General features: G+C 39.7%; 1 protein-coding gene across 10 annotated transcripts in view; it reads left to right on the top strand.

Moving 5' to 3' along the window:
* The first annotated feature begins 105 nt into the window (after positions 1-105).
* LOC137129742 (rho GTPase-activating protein 23-like) overlaps positions 106-19,560 on the top strand; it is an 86,327-nt gene continuing 66,872 nt past the window's right edge. For 4 of the 10 annotated variants that reach the window (XM_067508954.1, XM_067508946.1, XM_067508955.1 and 1 more), the window contains exon 1: positions 17,069-17,274. In XM_067508954.1, coding sequence (XP_067365055.1) covers positions 17,221-17,274 — 54 coding nt within the window. In that variant the 5' untranslated portion in view covers positions 17,069-17,220. Of the gene's footprint in view, positions 583-17,066; positions 17,275-19,560 lie in introns of those variants that run through there. The other 6 variants (XM_067508960.1, XM_067508961.1, XM_067508945.1 and 3 more) reach the window with 4 other exon arrangements.

Here is a 19,560-nt window from a genome sequence, read left to right on the forward strand (position 1 = left end):
GTGAGGGAGGGAGGGAGGGAGGGAGGGAGGGGTGGGTTTAGAGGATGGGGAGGAAGGAGGGGGAGGGAGAGCAGCTGAGAAAGACAGAGCAAAGCAAGCTTGGGGAGGAGGAAAAGGAGAGGCAGTGAGCCGTGTGAGCCCAGATTACAACCAACCAGATATGGAAACAGGGAAGATAGGATTGTGTCGTGCAGAAATAAAGGTAACACCCACTCCTAAGACATATTTTCTCCCTCTGTGTCAGTTCTAACGAATTGGACACAGGCTGTGGTTAGCGAGTGTCAAAAAAAAGAGGAATAGTAGGTGTACCGTGTCTCCTGGCATGAGCGTTTCAGAGGACGGTGCTGTCATACAGGAACACACGCGAAAGAAGAGGAGGAGGAGGAGGAGGTGATGTGTGTGAGCACGTGGGATTGCAACACAACAGTAAATCCAGGCATACAATAAGGTGTGTGTGTGTCGCATGAAGCGATCCTTCACCATTAAAGTCTGACCAAAATCTACAAAGAACCAACCTGAGATTTCACAAGTCATGCAGAAGACCAGGAGTCAACTGAATACCTGCTGAACATCATGGCCCAGGTGAGGAGATGCCCACACACACAAACTGGGGCTGCAGGTGTATTAAAAGGGGTTTTTGAACACACATGCTCACTTGCTCAGAGTTCTCCTGAAGTTTTCAACAACCAAAGGAGGTCTCTTGCCCTCTCTTTCTCTGCATTATCTGTGCTTGTCAATCATCTGTTTTAGCACACTCGTAGCAGTGTCTTTGACACATGGGAAAGCTCTTGTGGGAAGTTTTACTGCATTTGCTTACAGGCAGGTTTGTTGTAGATTGTACTTCAACCATTATCAATATTAATATTAACACCACTTGGTGGTTTTAATATTGTAGTGAACAGGGGTTAACATGGGCACTGTGTGTTCTTACACATCTTGATCATGGCCACCAATACAGTTTTCCCCTGCTGACTTCTGTCCACCACAACATTAAAACATTACGTGGTTAGTGCCATCGTGATTATTTAAGAATGACGTTCATGAAAATACAACTGCAACTTCGCTGTCTGGTAGTCCTGAATTCAAGAGAAGTCTCTACGAGCTTGGTGTATATTATTATTACATGATTGCTCTAGTGGGAGAAGCTGATAGCTGCCTCAGAGTCTGACTGCTGGGGGACCTGAAGCCTCACACAGGGGGCCTCCTGTGTGGCAGATTTTCTAGCAATGTGATTCCACATCATTCACATCATGCTGTATCGCTTCACTCCTGTCGGTGACCACACCTGATTGATCATTTCACTGGGCCAGCGAACAAAAACCAAGCTGTCTCAGTTGTTGAAAAGGAGAATTTCTTTGTTTTTTTCTCAACTTTGTGTTTTAGAGTATTTTTAACTACAGACATTTGGGAATATTTCAAGAAAGAAAGGAAAGTTGTGTATATTTAGCCAGATAGCTTGATGTGTATTTCTGGGGTGACTGTGGCGCAGGAAGATGGAGTCACCGGCGTCACCAATCACATGTCAAGGTGTCCTTGAGTAAGACACTGAACCCCAATTTAGTTGTTTCCAGCAGGTGTTGGCCAGCTGCATAGCAGCTCCCCCATCAGTGTGTGTATGTGTGTGATTGTGAGTACAAATGTGACTAAGAATGACTAAGAATAAAGCGCTTTGAGTGCCAATAGGTAGAAAAGCGCCATATAAGTGCAGACCATTTCTTTTTGTCTCTGTGGCACTTTCCCTGTGTGTGATGTGTTCATCAGTAATAGAGACAATAGGGGCATGGGAGGTCTCTGAGGTCTTTGTGGTCCACACATATAAAAGACAGTGTATTCCTAAGATTAACACTGAGCGGGAATTGAGTGTTTGCTGCCCCTGCTGCCTGCATAATAGAGAAATTCTTAAGTAAGCCTAAGAGTGAGAGGTGCATTGTGTTTTTCGAGCTTGGGTTTTTATGTGTGTGTGTGTGTGTATGTGTGTCTGTGCGTGCATGTGTGTGTGTGTGCGTATGAGTGTTTGTGTGTGTCCATGGAAATGTCAGGATATCCTGCTCTTGCTCCTGTGCACAGATAAACACATTTACTGGAACAAATAGGAGGTCGAGGAGTAGGACAGTAAAACTTTCCGAAAAATAACAGAAACACCCTTTGCACTACAATATAAAGATATTACACCTGTACTTTATACCTATACAAGTCTACCCACTGTTTGCCAACAGATGAGAGTGCTGTAATTTTAACTGGCTGATCAAAAAATAAAAAATTCTGGTAGTTTATTGGTGGAGGCAGCTGTAGCTCAGTTGGTAAGGCAGTTGTTGACGGACCACAGGGTTCAAGGTCGTTGTGGTGACACAAACTTTTTTTGGGATGAATAAAGTATCTGTCTATCCTTTAGTGGCCTGGTAGCTCGACGGGTAGAGTAGCAGGATGGTAAGCAGAAGTTGTCTTATCAACCACCAGGTGTGTCCCTGAGCAAGACACTCTGGGTACCCCACTGCTCCCCCAGGGGGATGGGTTAAATGCTGAGAAAGATTTTCATTTTAACATGTATATGTATATGTTCTCAATGACAATAGAGGTTGTAGTTGTCGTTGTTCTTTTCCTAAAATATACCTGAATTGGTACAGATACCAACTCAAGATCTGTCTGATTAATTATTAGGAACCACGTTCACTATTTCACTCTCACTGAATTAAAGAGTGCAACACTCTATGACAAACAAAAAACTGTGATGTGCAGCACAGCCAAAAAAAAAAGCATGTTCTCAGGGCCTCTTTAGATTTAAAAGTTTTAAAATACATATCCTGTAATCACTATGAAACAGCAGAAAGAATTTTTGGGAGCTTCAGTCGATATACACTTACTGGCCACTTTATTAGGTACACCTGTACAATCTAATGCAATCCAATACCGCAACTCTGCCATGAATCCTACTTTTACACCCACAGATTGCTGGAGTGCAACTCCACTAACGAATAACTGTGTAAGAAGGTGGTACTCATTTTTTGGCCACCTTTAAATAGGGTGGCCAATTACACACACATGCTTCTCAGAATTTTTAATGGCTTATTCAGAACAAAGTGATTACATTTAGTTCAGGTCACACTTGAGAAGATTTAAGCTGCTTCATAGTTGGCTTTTGTTTTGCTTTCTGACTATGTGACAGGACATACGATGAGTATAAAAACAATAGCCATTATAATGTTCTTTGATTTGGACAGCATGCAATTTTTTCTAATATTTTTAATTCACATCATTAGCTCTCACATTCACACTTACAAGCATTCTCCATCTATCCATAAACTCTTCTCCTGTCATGGTGTTGCACTGGACGTTTTGCCAATCTATCACAGGGCCAACGCAGAGAGAAACACAGAAAACCACTAACTTACATTAACACCTATGGACAATTTAGAGTGACCAATTAATCAATTAATCAGATGCTTTTACCCAAAGCGCCTTAAATCTGAGGTAAAATCTAAGTCTAAGCAACATAAGCAAAAATCTAAGTCAATGAGAAAACATCTCTATCTTCATCTGCTATCAGAAGAAGTGGTTCCATAAGATGCAAGTTTCAGAAAGGAAGTCGTTTTTTAAGTGCATAGGAAGAGGTGGTTCTGTTTTCAGCGGTTTTTTGAATAATGGTAAATGGTCTGCACTTATATAGCACTTTTCTATTTATTGACACTCTTTAAACTGCTTCTAATTCACCCATTTGCACTCACATTTACACACACATACTAATGGGGGAGCTGCTAAGCAGCTGGCCAACCCTCACCAGGAGCAACTAAGTTGGGGTTCAGTATCTTGCTCAAGGACATTTGAACAGAGGGGATTGAACCAACATTGACAACAACTGCTGGTGACTGCTGGTCCTCTTGTAAAATATGGCTCTATAGGTAGGTAACCACTCTACCTTCCTGCGCTACAGTTGCTTTTGGGAGTAAGGTTGCTGAGCATGCAAAGGTTGCTAGCTGCTTCCACCATCGTCGAACTTATTAAATCGCCTATTTGATTAGTCGTGGGTCAAAGTAAAAACGCATATTTGCATCTCTTTCTGATTCTGTTGCAAACTGCTGGCTTATTTTTGAACTCTAACCCCACAGAAACAATAATTTGACACTGATCCACACATCAGATAACAAGACTATACAGTGCCTCATGACTATCTCAGACTTTTACTGTGGTTCTTGTTTTTATAGCACACATAGTGTTTAAATGTGGACTTGCATCATTTTGTCTGTGATGAATTGGATGGAAGGCTCTGCTGGAGACAGTCCTCCTGTATAATAGGGCTCTATAGATAGTTCAGAAATAGAAAGAAACCAATAGAAACTTTTAGGCAACATATAGCAATATTATTGTGTCACTCTAGATGATGCCATAAGGACGAGAGGCTTGGAAAGTCAACTGTGAACACATTCAAAAAGTGATAGTTGTATTTTCTTAATAGACTGTGATATGATACGTGAAACCTGATGTTTCAACACCAGCAGGGGGGGTTACTTCAGGTGTAAATGTATCCTAATATCACTCATCATGCTGGCATCATGAAGGGCTTGTAATTTGTTGGATTGCAGGTGTTGCACAAGCTTGTTTAAGTAGTGTAAATTGAATTCTGTTGCCACTCAATGCCACCAAGTAAGTAGTAACCAATCAAACTTTTGTTATGCAGTTAGGAAATTGCTGTAAACCCTTCCATAGATTACATGTAGGACAGGATGGAGTACTGTCCAGATACGTGTGTGTGTGTCTGTGTGTGTGTGAGAATGTACTCATATGATGAGCTGGTGAGTGTGGGGGGTGGTGGTGGGGTTTAAATCCAGCAGATTAAGGCTGTTGTGTAATGATATTTGGACCTGTGCTGACATGTGCTTTCTGTGGTGATTAAATATATTCCTCCTCTTAATGAATGGAATAAAGGGCACTTCACTGCTGCTGTCACTGTCAAGTGTCTGTGCCAGAATTGTTTTTTTTTTTAGGAAGAATTAGCTCATTAACACAAATGATCTTTACCATTTTTCCCAAACACATTGGAAGTACTAAATGAGACATTCATCCAAGATTTTTTCATTTTCTGTGTTCAATGCAACACACATTACTCTTATTTCAAGATTATTATTCAATATCAAGATTATAATTGCACATTAGTGCATTTTCCTTCTTCTTTTCCTTTCAGCTGTTCTCTTTCAGGGGTCGCCACAGCGAATCATGTGCCTCCATCTACTCTATCCTCTGCATCCTCTTCACTCACACCAACTAACTTCATGTCCTCCCTCACTACATCCATAAATCTCCTCTTTGTTCTTCCTCTAGACCTCCTGCCTGGCAGCTCCAACCTCAGCATCCTTCTACCAATATATTCACAGTTTCTCTTCTGAACATGTCCAAACCACCTCAATCTGGCCTCTCTGACTTTATCTCCAACACATCTAACATGAGCTGTCCCTCTGATGTCCTCATTCCTGATCCTGTCCATCCTCGTCACTCCCAAACAGAATCTCAACATCTTAAGCTCTGCTGCCTCCAGCTCTGCCTCCTGTCTTTTCTTCAGTGCCAATGTCTCTAAGCTGAACAACATCTCTGCTCTCAACACCCTCTTCAACATCTTTCCTTTCATTCTCGCTGATTCTCTTTTATCACACAACCCACCTGACACTTTTCTCCGCCCGTTCCAACCTGCCTGCACTCGCCTCTTCACCTCTTTTCCACACTCACCGTTGCTCTGAACCGTTGACCCTAAAGTCCTGCACCTTCTTCACCTCTGCTCCCTGTAACCTCACCATTCACCTGGGTCCCTCTCATTGACACACATGTATTCTGTCTTCCGGCAGCTAAGCTTCATTCCTCTGTTTTCCAGAGCAGACCTCCACCTCTCTAGATTTTCCTCCACCTGCTCCCTGCTCTCACTACAAATCACAATGTCATCTGCAAACATCATAGTCCATGGAGATTCCTGTCTAACTTCATCTGTCAGCCTGTCCATCACCAGAGCAAACAAGAAGGGGTCAGAGCTGATCCTTGATGCAGACCCACCTCCACCTTGAACTCCTCTGTCACACCTACAGCACCTCACCACTGTCTTACAGCTCTCATACATGTCCTGCACCACTCTAACATACTTCTCTGCCGCTCCAGACGTCCTCATACAATACCACAGCTCCTCTCTCTGCACCCTGTCATACGCTTTCTCTGAATCTACGAAGACACAATTCAACTCCCTATGACCTTCCCTGTACTTCTCCATCAGCATCCTCAAAGAAAATACTGCATCTGTTGGACTCTTTCTAGGCATGAAACCATATTGCTGCTCAAAAATGCCCACCTCTGCCGTTAGCCGAGCTTCCACTACTCTTTCACACAAGTTCAATGTTTGGCTCATCAGCTTTAATTCTCTGTAGTTGCCACAGCTCTGCACATCTCCTTTGTTCTTAAAAATCAGCACCAGTACACTTCTCCTCCAGTCCTCAGCATCCTCTCACTCTCCAAGATCTTGTTAAACAATCTAGTCAGAAACTCTACTGCCACCTCTCCTAGACACTTCCATACCTCCACAGGTTTGTCATCAGGTCCAACTGCCTTTCCACTCTTCATCCTCTTCAACGTCCTCCTCACTTCACTCTTACTAATCTTTGCTACTTCCTGCTCCACACCAGTCACCTCTTCTACTCTTCGTTCCCCTTCATCTTCCTCATTCATCAACTCTTCAAAGTTCTCCTTACATCTTCCCATCACACTCCTGGCACCACCTGAGGGCTTATACCTCCGCTCTTCTGGAAGAAAGTGTTCACCAGAGCCATTTCCATCCTCTTTACAAAGTCTACCATCCTCTGTCCTTCTGTGTTCCTGTCCTGAAGACCAAATCTTCCCATCACATTCTCATCACCTCTGTTCCCTTCACCTACATGCCCATTGAAATCTGCCCCAATCACCATTCTCTCACCTCTGGGGATGCTCTGCATCACTTCATCTAACTCACTCCAGAATTTCTCCTTCTCTTCTAACTCACATCCTCCTGTGGGGCATAACCACTAACAACATTGAACATCACCCCTTCCACCTCCAGCTTCAGACTCATCAACCTGTCTGATACTCTTTTCACCTCTAGAACATTCCTCAAAAATTCCTCTTTCGGGATAACTCCTACTCCATTTCTATTCCTATCTGACCCATGGTAGAACAACTTGAACCCTGCTCCTAAGCTTCTAGCCTTGCTATCTTTCCACCTGGTCTCTTGGACACACAGTATATCCACTTTCCTTCTCTGCATCATGTCAGTCATCTATTTAACCTTCCCTGTCATAGTCCCAACATTCAAAGTCCCTACTGTCAGTCCTACATTCTTAGCTTTCCTCTTCTCTCTCTGCCTACGAACACACCTTCCTCCTCTCCTTGTTCGTCTTCGACCAACAGAAGTCCAAGTTCCACCGGTACCCTGTAGGTCAACAACACCGGTGGTGGTCATTGTTACCCGATCCAGTATGGAAGTCATTGTCACGATTCCCATGTTTAATTCGGCATGTGTTTTACGTCGGATGCCCTTCCTGACACAACCCTATGCATTTATCCAGACTTGGGACTGGCACAAGAAGCCACTGGCTTGTGCCCCCTTGTGGTTGCATTACATTAGTGCATTTTCCTACCGCACAGAAAAACATTTTGGTTGATTACTGTCATATTTGTTATATTTGTATTTGAGAAATACAAACTGTGTGCAGTAAGTGTGGAGCAATAATTTTGTTTCTATATTTTCAACATTAATATTTTCATATGCAGATATTTACAGCACAAAAACTGATGTCCACAATTCACATGTTTACTCCTCTAAATATGAATATAAATTACAAATATAAATGGACATTAGTTTCCATCTGCATGCCCACAGTTCACACACATCCTCCCACAATCCTTTTACACCGCTCTGCTGGGCCTACCGGCAGGCTTCTGCACACTGCCCTATCAGAACAGAGGGTGAAACAGGAGCTGAAATGAACTGCTTAAAGGTCTATAAAAAAAAAAAAAATTAAACTGCAAATCAAAACTTGTTACTAGATTCTCAGAATCAAAACATAAGCTTAAAATTAGGCATAATAAGGCCTATTATATTCTCGGTTAACACATAACACACAGAGTAACAAGCTGAATGTTTACATTCGTTCTGTTTGTGTCTACTTGAATCTATGGTATGTCTAAATTCATTTAGATATTTTATCAAAAGGATGTTGTCTAATTCACCTAGTCATTATGCTCCATACATTTTCAGTAGCACACAGCTACTGCAGACACACCATTTAAGCTCTAAAATCTGAATCGCATTTGACTCTCTAAGATCTAAATCCCAAGTTGGCCATGCTGTGGACACTGATGCAACCCTAGACCATCATAGATTCTTAAAGCAAAGTGAAGTGAAGCTGCTATAGGCTTAGCCACCCCCCGATGCACTGAGCTCCTTTCCTCCTCTTGTCCCTCTCTCCTCTCTTCTGACAGCCCACAATTGTCACCACTTGTATGACATTAACTCTGTGTGTTCTCCCGTAGTTGTCTTTCTCCTTCTCCGTCTACCTCTCTCTGTCCCTTTCTGCAGGTGTCCCAGGCTTTGGAGCTGTGTGTTTTCCAGTGTGCAGCTACTGGTCCTACCAGTTGTTGTTGCTCTTTTTTTTTCTCTCTTCACTTTCCACTCACTCCAACTGGTCAAGGCACCCCGAGCCTAGTTCTGCTGGAGGTTTCTTCCGTTAATGGGAGTTTTTTCTTCTCCACTGTTGCACAGGGTTTGCTCAAAGGGGAATTGTTGGGTTTTCTCTATACATCTTTATAGTCTTTACTTTATTCTGTAAAGTGCCTTGAGATAACTTTGTTGTGAATTGGCGCTATATAAATAAGGTTGAATTGAATTGAAAATTTGAGAATTAAACACTTGAAATTCCAAATCTCACTGAATCAACTGTAGATTGTGATTAAACTAAATTCTATTCGACCTAGTGTTGAGTAATATTCTTTTCGACAAATCTCATTAAGTCTCATATTGATGGCTACGCAGCCCATCTTTGCTTAGAAAGACTAAACCTTTGGTTAAAGCTCAATTTATATCAAGCAGTATGTGTGGAGTTTCTTGCTTTGTGGTGTGGTTTGTCTTTCTGGGTATGGTTCTATTTTTTTTTTTTTTTTTTGGACCAGAGAGCAGCTTTAATGAGGCAAAACATTTTCCCTCAACTTAATATCCTATCAGTATGATTCATTTTCACATTAAATTACTCATTAACTGTTTGAATCTTGAAAACCCTCACCTGCTCATTTTGAAATCATATACAGTGCTGTTACTTGGATGTTATTATACTGTTTTTCTTTTGTGTGTTCACAAAAGAGAGGCAGACTGACAGAATGTCCAGTCTTGAATTAAACTCAGTTTATTTTTAAAAAACACAAATTGGTCAGTGAAAACAGTGAACATTTTTTCTTTACACTTTTGTCAGATAAATAAAAGTCCAAAATTTTTTGATTTTCTTAAAATTGCATTTTAGGAAAAGTCACAACTTTTCTGGAAATGGATTTTCTATAAAAGTGTTGCTTAGTGCAGCTTTAATGCTAAGATTTTATTTAAATCCAGGAGAGAAAAAGCCCAAGACTGATGCGTCCAGTGTTCCGAAGTGACAGGAGTGTTCTTTGAAGGAGATTCACATCAATTTAATTCTACTTTATTTATACAGTGCCAATTCAACACAAAGTTATTTGAAGGCACTTTACATAATAAAGTCAAGCCTATCCGGATATGTAGAGAAAGCCCAACATAGCCCCTTGAGCAAACCCTAGGCAACAGCGGAGGGGAACAACTCACTTTAATAGAGGAAACTTGGAGAGAGAAAAAAAGAGCAACAAAAGCAACAACAAACCATTGGGCGGGTTGGTAGCACTGTGCACTGGAAAACACAAAGCTCCAAAGAGACACCTGAGATGGTACATTTCCCAGATTCACCGATTTGTGAAAGGCATAAATAAAGATATGATGCATTTCTAGTGGAGTGAGTATTTTGAATAAAAATGTCATCCAGTGCAACTATGGTGAAACTTCTAGCAGTGCAAGGTCATGCTGTGCAAGCGGGTGACAGTAATGTGAGGTGATCACTCTGAAGCCAGAGAGCTCTAATTCAATCACGTCTTTACATGTGATTTGGCCAGTGCAGTCATATAAAACAATCATTATGACAATTGATGTGTTACAAAAAGATTTATTTCTAACTTAAAATCCTATCAGTATGATTCATTTTCACATTAAATTACTCATTTTACCAAACCTAATGTCAATAATGCACGGCCCAGACAAACACACTTTTTCCTTGCTCTCATACACACTTAAGGGAGCTTTATACATACACTATACGTTAATCTATGATATCTCTATCACACTTTGTTTCCCCATTACTTGTATCTCACAGATTTACCATAGTTCATCTTCTTTTTGAGGTAATATAGGTCTCTCCCATTTATAAGCAGCCAATACATCCTCTAGTGGCCATCTGGCACCATTGCGTGTTTCTATACAGGATTAGATGGATTAGATGTTAAGTGATATCTCCCAGTGCTGCTGTAAATAGACAGATGGGTGTGTTCCCCTCCCCCTACATGCACGCACACACACCACAGCACAGCATAACAGAACAATAGAAAATTGAATTTTTAGGACTTAATGAAAATAAAAAATATCCACTTACTGCGTTTTATTTATTAGCTCTAATCTATGTTTAATGTTCTTTACTTCTAGTGGTAAAAATAGCCTTTGTCTTGACACAGTGGTAACAAAAAAAATTAAGGTCATGATTATATTTAAGGAAAGTTTATTTCAGTGGTCAGTTTCCTCAGTCCAGACTCTTTCATGTGAATTACAGTTCTACAATTTATAAACATGTGTTATCATATTAAACATGTATATCATCACAATGATCTTTCAAATAATTGTATACCATAGCCTTTAACTACAGTGATTAGTAAGTTATTAGTACTTACTTTTAACAAGTTCCACATTACCTAATCTACACAGACTTGGTCAGGAGTTTTGATGCAGTTGTAGGTATAATCACGTGGTTACAAGGGTTTGTGAAAAACTTGATACCTCATGGACAGATAACAGTACTCATAATCCTGGTCATTCATTAAGTTGGCAACAGATAGTCAATAGGGAGCAGTTACTCCCATAACCAAAGTAGCAGGCAGAGTTAGGTCAAAAACATAGATAGCAAAGGTTATTTAGATGCACGCAGGAAATCTGAGTTGAGAAAGCAGATGATGGCAGCTTGGTGAAGGAACTGAGGGGTGAGAGCAAGTGAAATTAATTGCCCGTGATTAGTAAGGCGGGGAAAATGAGACGGGACCAGGAACAGGAAGTGGCTGCAAAATAAAAGTCTTGAAGGGGGAAGTGAAGTTGGTTATCCAAGAAGACAAGAATAGAATTGTTGTCAAGAAATAAAGGCCAAAAGATTACGGAACCACACTAACTTAAAAAAAACATTCCAAAAGTGAGACAAATGACCAAAAATGCTAAATTGTGAAAAGCAGGGAAAAAAGGACCAAGTCATCACAATTGCCCAAAACAACAACAACAAAAAAACAACACAAACATAGGGAAATGATTCAAAGACCAGATGAGCTGGTTTAAAACATATTTGTGACTTATGTGATCACTCTCTGAAAGTACAGATATAGTCAGTCCATTTGTGGTTATGCTGTGGTGTTAGAAGTGAAGTATTTTCCTTCACAAACAACCTTTGCAAACACCAGAAGCAGACAGCACATTAACAACGTACTTTGAGAAGCTGTTAGCTAAACGTTTTGTACATTGACATTTATTAATGGTAAATATTGCCATAAAGCCATTGTGGCACAAACTATCTAGCTTCTTTCTTTGACAAAATACCAAGATACCTGCTGTATACATGGATAATGTGAAATGTCATATTTAGTTTAATGTTATAATTTATGAAACTTGCACGTCAAGGCCATCTTTAAAAAACAAACAAAAATAGGCTAAGCTCCATGATGGCTGGGGAATGATAGTAACTGTGTAAATACTGTGTCTCTGTCGGCCCCCTGCAGAGGAGATCGACTCTTTTCAGAACAAGGCCAGATTACAACCTCCACATATGTACACACACACACACATACATACACACACACACACACCTCCTCCTTCTACTTCCCAAAAATGTAAACACATTGTCTTGATTAAATCCTTTTAAGACTTGTTTTTTTGGGGGGCACAGGGGTATTAAAACCAGAGGACTGCCATATACCCTGAACTTGGGATTCCTGGTGTAATAAATGTTGAAAACATTTTGTTTATAGATGTTTTGGGATCAGCCAAGATGCTTATTTCTGATGGAAGGTCAGATACAGTAATTCCAATTAATCCTGAATATTTCATTCATGTTTGTTGTTATAATAGACTTAAACAAAAGGACAAACATAAGACCAACAGAGGACGTAAAGACTTTACATGATGAACTTTAAAACTTGCTTGGTTGCATCGGTTCACATGCTTCTCTTTTTTCTGCCTGCCTTTTTAGTGCACAAAACCACTAGCAAATAAAGTGAATCACATTACCACCTTACTTGTGACATGCATACAGGGTGACTGTGGTGCAGGAAGGTACAGTGATTGTCCACCAATTTTGTTGGTTCGATCCCCAGCTCCTCCGCTCACTTGTCGAAGTGTCCTTGAGCAAGACACTGAACCCCAACTTAGCAAGCTGCATAGCAGGTCCACCATTGATGTATGAATGTGTGTAATTGTGAGTGTGAATGGGCGAATAGACGATCTTCATGCCAATTGCATGCAGATATGTTTCTCTCTTTCACACTCTCCTGGATCTTTTATGATGTGCAGTCACATCTGGAAATTAATAATCCATGTATACAGCAGGTATCTTGGTATTTTTGTAAAAGAAAGAAGCTAGATAGTTTGTGCCACAATGGCTTTATGGCAATATTTACCATTAATAAATGTCAATGTAAAGTGCTTTGAGTGCCAATACGTAGAAAAGTGCTATATAAGTGCAGACCATTAACCATCCTTGTGCATGTGCTACAAGATATAAGAACATTTTTATAATGGCAGAATTGTTAAGAATTGTTATTAATTTCCAGATACCATCATGATGTAAGCTGGACCATTGCTTACATATCTGAATTTAAAGGCCCTGTGGTCTGGGATATGTGACTGCACATCACAAAAGATCCAGGAGAGTGTGAAAGAGAGAAACATATCTGCATGGTCTATCTTCATTCCAATAAAATAAAAGACAAATAATTCCCTTAAAGATTTTGGATGTGGGACTTTAGATTTTAATGTTTTCTTCGTTACGGAAAGTTCTCAGGAATTAATTCCTGTAGAAGATCTCTGAGAGGAAATGTTAATAATTGCTAGCTGTCATGCATGCATTTCAGAGTGTGTCTGTGAAAGCAGTGGATGATTCATGAGTTCATGTGTTGCTGTTATGTAATAACTTTTTGTGTGTGTTGGTATGAGTGTACATCTGTGCATGTTCTTTCCTCTGTCCTGAGGGGACTGTCGGCTAACATTAGCAGCAGAGCTGTGTTTCACCCCACTGATCTTCAGCACACACACGGCTACACAACGATGCACAAACACACTGCTTCAGGCATGACTATAGTCTCACAAAAATTCAATATCAGACTATCACAAAAGAGAGGCAGACTGACAGGATGTAGAGTCTTGAAATTGTTTAAACAAAAAAACGACGTTTAGGCTTTGGCGGCTTTGTGATTGCGGTGATTTGAAGTTGACTGGATATTATTAGTTATATGTAGCAGTCAAACAAAAAAGGTGAGCTTATGGAAAATGACGTCCAGAAACTGTACTGTGCAGTTCCTCAAGATTTAAGTTATTAATTTGAAAAAGCAGATACACACACATTTTAATATAATGTTGGATTGCGTTTTTTTTTTTTTTTTTAAATCACAACACGCATTGTGTGTGGATCACTGCATAGTCTTTTCCAGCTATGGCCAATCCATGTTTTAAAATGATCGCATATGCTCCCTGAACTGCTTTCAATTTGACCCCAGTGAATCCTGGCATTGTCATCTTGAAATATGTCCTTCAGGGAAAAAAAAAAAATCAATTGATGGAACAAACTGGTCATTCAGTATATTCAGGTAGTCAGCTACTCTTTGTGACAGAATAACACTTTGCAAGGAAACTTTAGAGTGTTTAGGATGTTAAACATTAAAAGAAACAAAACTTCAAGGCGCATGTAAGAAGACTGTAGCATGGGCAGATCAAACCAATCTTTCTATAATGTCTTTTAGGCTTTTCCTGTGGTTGCCCGCTATCCATCTTTTTTAAGAGAAGTACTTCTCTTATTCTGGGTCACGGCGATGGTCTGCCTCTGCCTTTAAAAAAATTTCCTGTCTTTTGCATGTTGTTCAATTATGTTTTCAATTTGTTGTCCAAATAATTGTTTTTTGGTTACATTTGACAGTGAAACATTGTCCTTTTCCTTACTGTTTTCTGGAAAGAGGGGAGCTGCCGTGTTAGATTTGGTTGCTTGGTAAACCCTTTTTGTTTTTAGTTTGTGAAGGTCTTGATTTACTTGTAATTCAGAGCAATGTAATCCTATGTAACATAAAGCCCATTTTGGACATAAACTCTAGTGAATGCCAGGAGGACATTGTCTGGAGTTTACCTTTCAAACATGTAACCAACATTGGGAGAAAGTCCATGTGATATACATTCTCACTTATGAAGAAATACTGCGAGTAACCGGGCAAGAGCTGGTGCTTGGGCACTTCGAGTAGGAGGCAGAGAAGGACACAAAAACAAAGCTGTGGAAGTGACAGTCTTTTCCTTCCAGCACCTGAGAGATGGCGGACAAGACTACTAATCAACAGTAATGTTGGGTGTTGATATCAATAATAATTATGTATCTAGATGTATTTATCAAAGAATGGAAAGCAGTATACAGAAAAGATGAAATGAGAATGTATTTGTCCTGTTTTGCAGCCCTCACAGGAAATGGACGTCATCAACATGCCCACTCGTGGTGACACTCATAGTGAATCTTCCGGAGTATTAACTCCTTTATTCACAAATGATCTTGGGTGGAGATAATCCGGACTTTGCACTAGGGAGCTGGCTGAGTTAACTTGTCCGGGTAATGTCAGGGCCAACAGCATTAGGCGTTTTTGTTCACACATACACCAACTCAAGAGAAAGTCTAGAAAACATCTGAATTCCGGTGCATGTTTGAAAGGAGCTTAACAAACTATCTTTGAGTGACAAATTTAAGCAGGGGTGGAGCTAGATGTACTGAACATTTGAGGCTTAACACCAACCCTTCCCCTCCCCCCCACAAGGCTGAAACCAAAGCATCAGGGAAAGGCCAGTGACTGAGAGAGTCTCTGTTGTGCAGACTATAAAGCACCCTTTGTGATTTTGAGCTGTATAATAAAACCTGATTTGAAAGGACTTGGGCTGCATGTTCATACACAGTAAAACAGTTAAATAACATAAATGTAGCTCTGTAATGTCATATACATGTGTAAAAAGAATATGGACAATACACTAATTACTAATACATAATTACTAATACATCATTTCAATAACATGCTCATCCTACATTTCCGTGACATGATCTAATTTAACTTAACATTTTGTTAACCTAAAATAAGTATAACTCATTGTCATGAATGACATTCATCATGGTTATAACCATAAACTATTCAAAAACAACTTTAATCATCCTGACCGAACTATTGTACAGTAGACTGTAACTTCTGTCTATAGTATCTGGGGTTGTCGCACAGGAGGATGGATGATTGTCTCTGAATTACATTGTCTGTGTGCCGTAGAATAAGGCTCTTGACCCAAATTATTTTGTACAGAATAAGTGAATGCAGAACCATCAGCACAATGAATACTGAATAAATCAAAGATCAGCGGCTTTCACCTTTTCCTTCAGGGGTCACAAGAGTTTTATGCCGGATGCCCTTCCTGCCACATTTTTCAAATTTCAAAAGAAAGAATATAAGTGCTTAGGAATTTGCTGAAGGTTTCTGTTTTGTAGAGTTTCTTGGGATTGCAGAGTTAAGAATTTCATTCCATCATTTAATGACTGTGCGGAAGAGGTTTGCTTTGGTTCTGCTCAGTTGCTGTTTCTCGGTGCAGCACCGTAACGAAAGGGAAAGTAGACTCAGTTGCTTCATTTTGCCCTCAGAAGGGTCAGTCTAGTCAAATGAACAGGTTATGTGCATGTTGCTTACTCGTAAAAGTGTTAGCGTAAAGCCTAAAGGCACTTGGGGTGTTGAGTTGTATGATCTTAAACCTTTTAGTGTCACTATACTGTCATACTTATCTCACTGACCTGACAGAGGTTGCAGCATCTGAGGGACAGCATACACGCATATAAAATAAGCTATAAAAGCATTTAGTGCAGGCTAATTAAACAGACATTTGTCAGTACAAGTTATGACAGGTGTAGGGCTTGATGGAGTCTATCTACGGTGCAACATCACTGGCTGTACTCTCTTATTTAACAAGAGAGTACAGCAGTTTGCATTTGACTGGAATGACCCTCCTGAAGGCAACGGACTAATTTCCATCTAGAACAATGTGGCCTTTTTTGCAGCCACACCCATTCACGCGAAGACTTGGCGTCACTTATTGTTATTTGTGCATCGCCCAGCCGGTGATGTTGCACCGTAAGGAACTTTGTCAAGCCAAAACAAACAAATATTTGCTGCCTTTAACGTTCAAAATAAAAGCCCTTTATTATAAATATGTTACACAGCAACCTTAACAGAAGTTTCCAAAATTTTTGGAACACTAAGCAAAATGAAGAGGTTAAGCTATATATGGGCTACTCCACAAAGAAGTGCACATATACTAAAGAATAGTGTCGTAGTATGAGTAAAATGTAAAATGCTACTTTAGATTAGCGATGTGGTTGATGTCTTTTTACCCAAATGTCCAATGCTGTACACTCTTATTTTGATGTTCAACCTGCCACATTTCCGGCATATTTTGTCTAAATATGGCACTTGACACATCTCGTAACGGGACCGCCGACAGAGAGGGAGAGTACGGCTCAGTCTGCCCTGCAGCCGTTACTAACAGCAAGACTTAGGAGAAAACAGATCGCAACAATGTTGACAGCAGAATAGTTCTAACCCATATCTCTTTTCGGATGACACACAACAGAGGCTGAGAACCCAATGAATGGAATAACCTTTTGCCTTGTTGGAATTCCTCCTCACTCAGACACTGAAGTAAGTTTCAACTGAACGCAATAACCAGTGTTTTTTTTTATTATGCTGCATGTTTTCTACTTTAAGTAGCATTTTTTCTATGAGTGTCCGACAAAAGTCACACTTCTAAATGCAAATTTTTGATTTAGCTCAAATATATGCTCGTTTAGCCTTAAAAAACGACACTATATTAGTAGGTATAAAGTTAGTTAAGTAGCATCCATCCATTCCGTTATTTCACGACTTTCCATAACACAAATAACACTTCATACAAACAAATGGTTGTACTTTAGCAGGACACAAAATTATTTTATTGTATTAATTGTATTTATTCATTACTCCTCTGGACATGTTTTGGGTAACGTAACATTTCACTCTACGTTCTAGTACGTCATACAAGCATAGTGTGCCGCAGAAACATGCTCCCCAATCTTCTGAAGGGTGCAAGCTGTAGGCAGTTCAACCAAATGACTGGATGGATGACTGGATGCAGTTTTGTTTGAAAGAAGAGGGAGATAAATAATGCATTCAGTGGCACAACAAAAAGCAATTTAATAACATCATATTTACATGCTGCATTCTGTAACTAATAATTTATTTCTCATGTTTTAGAAATGCAACAAACATTTCTGCTATGACTGTTTTAACTAACCCCCACCCACAAATTGCACTGATGAAGTATGGCTGGCTAGGCAGAAAACAAAGAAATTGGGCTGGAATGTATTTCAATACGGTAGCCCACATATGCAAAGTTGATAACAGAGGACACATTCTGGCCACTATTCTCACAGTGAGATTCTTTACTAATCTAGATACATGTCTTTTTTTCTTCTCTTTCATTACTATGAGCAATCTCATCACACAGTACATTGTTCTTGACTTACTTGACTGAATTGTTGAACGAAGAGAAGGAACAAAACATGCAAGTTATGTCATATTTTATATTTTGTTTATAATAACTTTATCTGCAAACTGTTTCTCAAACTAGTTGTTTAATTGTTATTTTTTTCTTTCTGCTTCAATCCTGCCTGGTGACTTTATTATATTAACCAATCAGCTTGTCTTAACATTCATCTCCACACAAGTTGTTGAGATTTGTGAGGCATACATGTTGGGGCCGCTGCAAGCATCTGCAGTTACTGAACTTTATGATTTAGCAAGTGGAATGTGCCATGGATTAGCAAAATCAGGCAAGTGAAAACTGTAGAGCTGCATGTAGCATGTTCGATCTTAAAGTGTCCACAATCTCTTATTTCCATTAACCCGGAGAACTGAACATTTTATTTTTCATTTCTCTCCTACTCGTCTACTGAACATTATAAGGCATTAATAATGTGGATCTACACTACAAATATAGCATTCATCCTGTTTTATTATATTAATGTAACTTACTTTAAGTTAACTGAGGAATCACTGCTCGTTCAACTGTTAGACATGACGTGTAGCTCCCAGTCATATTTATACTGTGTGAATGTGGCAAGTTATATGGCATGTCTGTATTAAAAACTGTATTAAATAGTCTTGGGATAGCTTCACGTTTTGCTGATTATTTAATGCTGATCGATGCAAAGAAGTGATCACTAAAGCTTTCCAAAATTCGATCTGTTGCCGAAATCGATCAATTTCACCAAAATACTCCAACCACATACTCCAAATACTCCACACCAATACCACATCCATTCCCAAGTTGGTTGCTGATCATTTAGGCCTGATCGATGCAGAGAATTGCTTCTGGGGCCTTGTGGGTCAGTGGTAGAGCATTGGGTTAGGATGCCAAAGAGTGCAGGTTCGAATCCTACCCAACCAGGTGTGGCCCCACCTCGGCTTAAAAACGTATAGGCTATGATATGTGTAACAACAAATAGTACTTTCGTTTCCCGTTCATTGTCTTTATCACAGTGTGGGCTGTGTAATAAAAGGGTGAAATTACACTCCACGTGTCAGTCTGTATGTATCTTATTCAAAGGCTCTCATTAATGTCATGTCAACGTTTTAAGCCGCAAAAAAAATATTTGTGAAACAGTAATCAGTAGTAGGATTATTAGGACTATTTTGTTAAATATAAGGTGTAAATCAGACTACAAATGTTAGTGCTGATTGATGCTGATCCAATTTTGTTTTGGTTTTACTTTTGAAGTATTTATGCTTATACTGCAACACTGTAGTATTTCTGCCTTCTTAATAAACAATAAATACAGACACAACATTAAATTGCTAAGTTATTTTCAACTTTTAGTACAAAAGCTCCCATCTGTAGACTATTTGAGTAATTGATTTAAAACTAAAATACCTATTTTTCTGTTTTCT

The sequence above is a fragment of the Channa argus genome, chromosome 7 (assembly GCF_033026475.1).
Source record: "Channa argus isolate prfri chromosome 7, Channa argus male v1.0, whole genome shotgun sequence".
NCBI classification, from domain to species: domain Eukaryota; kingdom Metazoa; phylum Chordata; class Actinopteri; order Anabantiformes; family Channidae; genus Channa; species Channa argus.